This window comes from Protobothrops mucrosquamatus, unplaced genomic scaffold (assembly GCF_001527695.2).
Source record: "Protobothrops mucrosquamatus isolate PMUCROS unplaced genomic scaffold, P.Mucros_1.0 scaffold150, whole genome shotgun sequence".
In the NCBI taxonomy this organism is placed as follows: Eukaryota; Metazoa; Chordata; class Lepidosauria; order Squamata; family Viperidae; genus Protobothrops; species Protobothrops mucrosquamatus.
In genome coordinates, this window is record NW_015386515.1 from 1607018 (window position 1) to 1615728 (window position 8711).

The following is an 8711-nucleotide window of genomic DNA, read 5'->3' on the forward strand; positions in this document are numbered from 1 at the left end:
TCCAGAACACCATTCCAGTCTCCCATAACAATCAAAGAGTTATAGTCCATCGCCACAATTTTCTGATGTAAATGTCTATAAAATTGCTTTTGAGCTACAAGTTGATTGGGTGCATAAACCCCTATTATTAAACACTTTCTTCCATTTAAGTTTATTTCCACAAATAAGTATCTTCCTTCTTTATCAACATCTTTTAAAAGAGACTAATTTTTTTTATGAGCAGTTCACACTTCAGTCCCTAGAGACATTTTAAAATAACTTCTCATGATGAATGTGGATGTGACCTAACCAGGCAATAATGTGGTATTTCCTTCATTTTTTTATAATCTTTGTAACTTACCCACTTTCTTACATTCCAGTCATTCCATTCCAAAAAACTGAGTTATTTTTTTTCTGACTTAAATCCGTTGTTATCAGTTTTGGGCTCACTATTTGGTTTTTGTTTTGTTTTTTGTCTGAGGTCTTACTTAATTTGGGGGAACATATCAGATTGGCATAATTGGCAAAACCGTCACAGCATTCTTTTGTGTGACCTTCAGAAGATACAATTTTGCTGCCCAGTGATCAGATAGGGATGGTTGTGTTGTGATCCCTGCTTTTCCATATGAAAGGGTAACATTAAACTTGTGTCTCTCTGCTTTGCATCCAGTTGCACACCTGTTGACAGAAGAGCTCTTGAACCCCAAGTGCTTCACCCAGCAGCTAGAAGATCTGGCCTGTTTCTGGGAGGTATCAGAACTTCTGACAGAACAAAAAAACCCGAGCATGTACAGTTTTTGCTACAAGTTTGAGTAAGTATTTTATATATTGTAGTAGAGACGGCCTGTCCTCACTCCAAATGTTGTTCTTAAGAATGTCAAATGCTACTTTGTTGTCTTAAATCCACTTAGCCCTGACCAAGCCTCCTCTTGCCCCATCTGACTCTGATCCCTTCCTGTGATCTGTACTTCCTGCCACATCAGACCTATTTTCATCTTAATATAGGGAGCAGATTAGGATCATCCTTCAGCCAGCTAAGTTTCAACTTGATGAAGTCTGTAATAGAGCTTTTCACATTGTCCAGCCGTATTCCTATTTTAGATATACAATATAGTCTCCAACTCGCATCTCAGCCCAAATCTTATACATTGCCCTGTTTCTCTTATCAATATTTATTTTTGCAAGCACCTCCTGGTCAGGTTCTCAAATTATATGTGTAGCTGTAAACTTAAAACACATTAGGTTTACCTCCCCAAGAATCATGTGAACCTAGATATATCAAATGATATGTACCATCACTCCCACCCAATAATGGTTAGGAAGGAGTATGCATTTAGTAGTCCAACTTATGTGAAAGCTGCCTGGTTGGCAAGGGCACTGTGAAGTGTGCCTGAAAACCTCCAGAGTATATTCCACCAGGGATGTGGCCATGAGTTTTGCATCTTGCCCAAACTCAAGAGGCTCCACCAGCATTCCTAAGACAAGCTCTTGAATTGCCAATATATACGTTCCTCTACTTTCTAGATTTTCAGAAATTAAGCAAGGAAAAAGATTGGTTTCTATAGATGTATAGGCAATACAGATTGACAGACTTGAAAGATATCTGGAGGTGCTGGTAGGGAATCCTTTGCTAGAGATTCAGGAGAAAAGCTGTAAAATGAGGAAGAGTTCAGATGTGGATTTGAAGCAACTAACTAGGTCATCGTTAAAATACTTGCAGATGTCAGTCCTATGCTTTGACTAGTATTGACAGGGATCTTTTAAAAAACCAGATAGCAAAAATTATAGTAGCAGTCAAGCTTCCAACCTCAAGACTGGAAATCTATCCTTTTGCTTTGATTCTGTGGCTTCTGGTGGGAACAATGGAGGGGGGAGCTCTTCATAACAGTTTCTCCCAAGATTAATCCTATTTTGCCCCTTGATTTCACCCAGGGAAGACAACTCCCTGCAGTCCTGTAATTTGACTGTGAGGAACACATCCAGGAATACAACACTCTACACTTGCTTCTTTCAAAGGCAGGATATCTCAGCTTTCAGCCCCCTGGAGATCAAAGTCTTTGATGGGCTGTCCTCTAACAGCACCCTCTACACCAGAACAATATATGTGGAAAGACTTGGTAAGTCCTCTGCAGATGGCTGTCTGTCTGTCTGTCGCTGTGTATGTTTGTGTTTGTTGGAGTCTTATCCCTTTCTAACCCGGAAATGGAAAGAATCCATATTTAGTGCATTCAAAACTTGGAGGCAAGACCAGAACTGCTTCAACCTATTCAGGTTTCTTCTCATACAATAGACACATGCTGCAGAATATGAGTGAAAAGAAAAAAACAACATTTTTCCTACAAGTGAGTGCCAAGCTGAGCTTCCTATTGCTTGCAAACAAGAGCTTCCAGCATTATTTATCTATTAGATGGATCTCCCACATTTTTTCCAGGAGCTCAGTGTGGTGCAGCTATTTCTTCTTTCTCCCCTTGGATTATTTTTGTAATAAGAAAAAGGAATAAATAGTAGGAAAGCATGATAGAGTTACAGCTGAAAGATAATGATATGACTATTTGGAAGCAATTTTAAGTATTTTATCTTTCAAGGGACTAGTTCTTAAATTTTGCTTGTAGGAGAGGCCATTGTATAACTATATACAACCCTATTGTATAACTAAGCAAATCAAACTTTTCCATCTGTTTGTCTCCTTATCAAGAAAAGGTTCAGTGATTGAATATTCATACATCAAGTGGCTGTTAAATGAACCAACACACTCTGGTGGAAAAAACTCCAGGTTCAATACAATAGATTAATTGCTTGCATCACACTAAGCTATTGGTGTAGGTTTGGGTTTAGTTTGTTACATTTTGGTCACCATGAAAGGGTGACCCATGAAGGTGTCCTGAGCTTCCCATTATCCTAAACCAGGGCTTTTCAACCAGTGGTACGGGTACCACCTGTGGTACATTGGCATCTAGCAGGTGGTACGCAACCATCCTAGAAAAGTAGCGGGGGAGGGGAGTGAGCTGAACCGGTGGCAGCACTGCACAAGCCTGAGCAAGAAATGGCTGGAGCTGCAGGGCTGTCAGGGCTCAGGGGAAGCGCCAGGATCAGTGCTGCTTTCTAGCTGATCGGCGCTCCTTCGGGTCTGTCAGGGCTCAGTGGAAGCGCCAGGATCAGCGCCAGGTTCCAGCTGGAGCTCGGCGCTGATCCTAGTGCTTCTGCTGAGCCCAGAAGCACCAATCAGCTGGAAAGCAGCACTGATCCTGGTGCTTCTGCTGAGCCCAGAAGAAGCGCTGATCAGCTGGAATGTTGCAGCATCTCCAGGGTCTTGTGATTTACATTTAGATGCTTGGCCACTGATTCATATTTATGATGGTCACCATGTCCCAGGGTCATGTGAAGTGATCAAAACCTGCAACCAGCCAGCAGACGGGGGGGTGGGGATAAAAACCAAACACCCCCCCACCCCACCCACGCTGCCAATCCTCAACAGAAATGCTCACAACAATGAAAACCTCGGACAGGAGGAAGAGCAACGCTGGGTGGGCAGACAGGTGTCTTGCTTGGCTGTGGCTTGGGAGGCACTTTTCTCAGTGCCATTGTAACTTTGAACAGTCACTAAGTCGAGGAGTACCTGTACTTTATCACTTTTTTCCTCTTTTTTTGGTCATCAAGTTTTTGACACCTTGCTAGGTGACTGGTGGTACTCGGATATTGCCATATCCTAAAAATGGTACAATGGGTGAAAAGGTTGAAAAGCCCTGTCCTAAACAACATATTTGGGTTAGGGAGGAATGCTAGAATGACATTACTTGAGGAAATGCATCTAGAAATTGTGGTCTGTCCTAGATAAGAAATAGGAGCTTCGGGGCCACTGCCTGATGTATCTGCTGAACTGGAGAAAGGAAGTTTGCTTGCCTGTTCTCACCCTCTTCTTCCTTTGTCCCCAGTTTTCCTGGACCCCCCCTCTAATCTGACAGTGCAGTTTATGGAATCCTCGGGGCAGCTAAATGTGAGCTGGCAATCACCCCCCATTGCATACATGGAAAACAGTATCCACTATGAAGTGTCCATCTCCCCTGAGGGCTACAGACCCCAACGGGCAAGTCTCTGATCCTTTGTTTCTTGACCCTAGCAACCCCCTGCTTTCTTTCCTCCTCCTTACTCAGTTTTTTGATCCTTCTCTCCTCAGGTAGAAAGTATCAGTGGGCAGACATATTACCTCCTGAATCTCAAAGGAGGCACTCACTACACTTTAGCTGTTCGGGCCAAGCCTAACGGAGTCAGCTATGACGGCTATTGGAGTGAGTGGTCACAGGAAGTATCCGTGACAGTACCAAATGGCAAGTGTATCATTTATGTGTGATGTTAAATGTTGACCTCCCAATGCCACCATTCTCTGGAGAGCTCACAAAGACTCACAGAATGATAAAACACATTCTAGACAGCATCAGCCCACCATAAAGCATTTTGGGGTTCTAATAACTACACAGTCTGTTAAATAACTGGTTCCACACTATTATGGAGGTCCCTACAAACATAAGAAGGTCCTCCAACTCAGGAGGAAGAAACACAGATCTCCCCCCCCCCCAACAAAGCAAGCAATCTGGGGTTGGGAAGAATTTCAAAGCTATTCAATTATCTGTAATTCTCTTGCAATCAGTTACTTTCTGCTACTGTACTGTTATTTCACTCACACTGAAATAGTAGCAGGTCTCAGTTGCATTTTGATTTCAGGAAGAGGGCATAAGAAAACCTCGCCTATAGTGATTCTACTCAGGATTGCCATTTCCATATTTTGTTAATAGTGCATATTGGCTGCATGAGGGCTGGGAAAGAAACCTTTAGTATTGCCCCAGGTGAAGTAAAAATAACTGAAGCATAGATAAGTATCTCCAAACTACTCCTTGCCATCAGAATATAGGTATATCCAACATGTCATTCAAAACTGATTAAAAGCTGTTCAAGCAATCAAGGCTACTTTTTCAGCCACTGAAGGCAACATTAGAATCATGCACATTTCCAGATAGTGAAGCTGACCTTTTAAATCGAGTGCAAACTTCCTAACTAAACACATTTGCCATGGTAACTGAGCCCTAAATTTCTTCTCTTGAAAGGCATAATACCTAGACCCATGCTGCACAATGGTACCAGATCCTCTTCCTTCATTTTCTTCATTCTCTAGAATGGAGAAATATACAGAAATACAAACTATGTAGTGCTTGCTCTGGGGCAAAGTACCAACCTTCTGTTTCAAGAGGAAGGAACCAAGAAACCTCCCCCTCCCCCTGTGGTATTAACCAGAGAGAACTACATATCTGTAACTGAAAGCTCTGGGGAGACAGGAATCGGATAAGCTACGCGTGTTTTTTTTTAAATTGTCTGTCTGTCTGTCTTTCTGTCTATCAGTCAATCAGAATAGAGCTGGAAGGGACCTTGGCGCTCTTCTAGTCCAACCCCCTGCTAAAACAGGAGACCCTATACAATTTCAGACAAGTGACTGCCCAGTCTTTTCTTAAAAACCTCCAGTGATGAAGCACCTAAAACGTCTGCAAGCAAGATGTTCCACTTGTTAATTGTCTTCACTGTTTGGAAGTTTCTCTTTAATTCCAGGTTGCTTCTCTCCTTGATTAGTTTCCATCCATTATTTCTTGTCTTGTCTTCTGGTGCTTTGGAAAATAAGTTGACCCCCTCTTCTTTGTGGCAGCTCCTCAAATACTGGAATACTGCTATCATGTCACCCATAGTCTTTTTCTCTAGACTGGCTGTACCCAATTCCTGCAACCGTTCTTCATATGTTTTGTCTCCAGGCCCTTAATCATCTTAGTTGCTCTTCTTTGCACTTTTTCCAAAGTCTTAACATTTTTTTTATAATGTGGTGACCAAAACTGGATGCAGTACTCCAGGTGTGGTCTTACTTAGGATTTATAAAGCAGTACTAATAATTCATGTGATTTTGATTGTATTTCTCTGTTTATACAACCAAGGATTGTATTAGTTTTGGCTGCTGCTGCACACTGCTGTCTCATATTTAAGTGATCATCCTCACTTAATCCTCAAGCAGGGGAAACTCAAATCAATTTCACAATGCTTCTGATGTACTTTCAAAATGGAACAGATAGTAGGGTGACTGAGCTCCCCGCCTGTATTGTGACATTTATACCATTATATGCAATAGGGTCTATCAAATTAACATTGTTGGGGCTGAACCATAAACTAGCCATAGTGGCTGGGCTTGTCAAACAAGTGAACTGCAGACTAGCTGGTCACATTTTAATTTACCATATTACATAAATCTATTAAGAATATAGGGCATAGTTGCAAGGAAGAGCCTGATGAAATACCCATCTATTTAACTAGGAATCTTCATAGTCTTAGAGGGATGCTTATAAAACCATGAGAAAATGAATGGTGATTAAAACACAAAAGCCTTAACCTACCAAAGTGAAGCTTATTTTCTAGCAAATACAAACAGTCATAACAGCAGCAGTAAAAAAGTGTACCTTTAGGAATCCCTAAAGAGGGGGCAAAAATCACTATTGTTTTTAAGAATGAATCCCTTTGAAATAATTGGGAACTGCCCTACTACATGGAATTAGGTTAAACACACAATCAAACAAATTTACTTTAATTACAGTCAATATCAGCACAATAAAAAGAAAAGAAACATGGAGAAACAATGACCAAATCCAGGAAAGACTGTAAATGTCACATAAAATTTAATAAAAACCAGAGTAAAGGAGATATGGAATAAACTATAGTAAAACAAAACAATATATAGCACAAGATAAAATAGAAATGAAGAGCAAAGACACTTCATAATCTCATCAAGATTAGAACATCACACAGCAGAGAAAGTCCCACTGGTATAGGGTTAATATGGATGAAAGTATTACAGATAACTCTTGACTTAGGCCACAACTGGAACCAGAATTTCTGTTGCTGAGCCAGGTAGTTGTTAAGTGAGTCATGCCTGATTTTTCAACCTTTTTCCATGGTTGCTAAGTGAATCAGTGCAGTTGTTAGATGAATCACATGGTTGTTAAGCGAAATTGGCTTTCCTCATTGACTTGGCTTGTTGGAAGTTCCAGGAAGGTCACAAATGGTGATGACTCCAAGACACTGCAACCATTGTAAACACATGCCAGTTACCAAGCTCCCAAAGTATGATCATGCTATGCTGGTCATAAGGGTGAGGACCTGTCATAAGACACTTTTTTTTAGTGCCATTGTAACTTCAAATGGTCACTAAATAAATGGGTTTAAGTTGCGGCTACATGCAGTGAATTAAAGCATAGAAAATCTCCAATGAAAACAAAAGGAAATTTGGAAGAATGAACTATCAACATGAGTGTGGCACAAAATCATCTACATGTGAGACATGCTGGGTTTGTAGATCTAGTCATTTGTCAGACCAAGCCTCAGTCACCACACTGGTTTAATTCGTGGATGGTTTCTTGCTGGCTATGGCATGGCATGTAATATCCATAGTCTTCGGTGTGTTTGTACAAATGTACATGATACTAAACATCTGTATTTTTATCTACTATTTTAATTTTCTACTATCTTGAAATGGGTTGTAAGAGAAAACCTAAGGTAATCAATTGACCAATAGTGCTGATAAATAGCAAGCTTAATTCAAAAAAAGGATGTCGATCTTTCAGTAAGTAGCATATTCTTTTTTGCCCAACCTAGTCCCAATTAAATCCTCATTGAGGATGAATCACATTTATCTTTTAGGAGGTTATGGCACTGCAAAGTTTGAGAATCCCCAGTAAATAGTATCCAGGTTGGAAGCTCAAAAATATTTGCTCCCCAGGGAATTCATTCAGAAGGATCTTCAGTTAAGCTAAATGTACAGTTCTGTCTGGGTCTGGTTCAGATAGATTTGTTAAGCAATAACTTAACAAAGATATTAGATATACCGGTATTAGATACCTGTGTGAATGCTATGCATGCAATGTGAAACTAACTTCATAGTTTTCTGTGATTTTTTTTTTTGCCTGCAAATGCGTGTAATTAACAAAAGATAATGCCTCAATAAAAATAAATACTGAGTATTTAAGACCCCAGAGAGAAACATGTTCTGTCAGGGAAGTTTGATGGCATACATAAAAAATTCTTAAGTGTGTCCAGGAAAATAATAAGGTAATACTAAGTAAAACATATGTTTAAGGCGATTTTTGGATGCAACACAATTTCATGCAAGATTCCTGGCTAGTTTCCTAACCTTTTCATTGCCAACAAGTTTTTTTTGTCAAACTCCTTTGTAAGACTGGTACCTAAGCTGCACATAGGACACTGGCATGAAATTTAAAAAGAAGGATGTCTTCTGGAGTACAGCTAGAAAGGCTTTTATTTTCCTGACTCAGTATAGAAACATCAAGGACTGATGCTATATTGCTCTGACTACAAAGAGGAAATAGCAATTCCTAACTCTCACCAGAAAATTATTAATTAAAGGGGCAATAGCTAGAAGAAATTTCAATAGGACTTAGCAACCCTTCACTGGCAGGCCTTTACAAGAACAGGCATTCAGATTGAAAGCACTTTGTAAGGACCCACCCCACTTTGCATCTTAAGAAGACAGAACTCCTGGAATATTTCTCCCAACAGGCATCTTTATTAAGAGAAAGCTGGACGTAGGCGTTCTAAACAGGACTTGGGGTTGAAAGCTTGCAACTCAAGATTTTAAAAGGGTCCCCCCTTTAGCCACCCCCATCACCCCCTTCTCCCAGAGACAGTCTCAG

General features: G+C 40.4%; 1 protein-coding gene across 1 annotated transcript in view; it reads left to right on the forward strand.

Annotated features, from left to right (window-relative positions):
• The window catches only part of EPOR (erythropoietin receptor), a 36448-nt gene that overhangs the window by 16594 nt on the left and 11143 nt on the right, over positions 1 to 8711 (forward strand). The window contains exons 2-5 of the mRNA XM_015813271.2: positions 650 to 791; positions 1912 to 2096; positions 3912 to 4063; positions 4154 to 4304. Coding sequence (XP_015668757.1) covers positions 650 to 791; positions 1912 to 2096; positions 3912 to 4063; positions 4154 to 4304 — 630 coding nt within the window. The remainder of the gene's footprint in view (positions 1 to 649; positions 792 to 1911; positions 2097 to 3911; positions 4064 to 4153; positions 4305 to 8711) is intronic.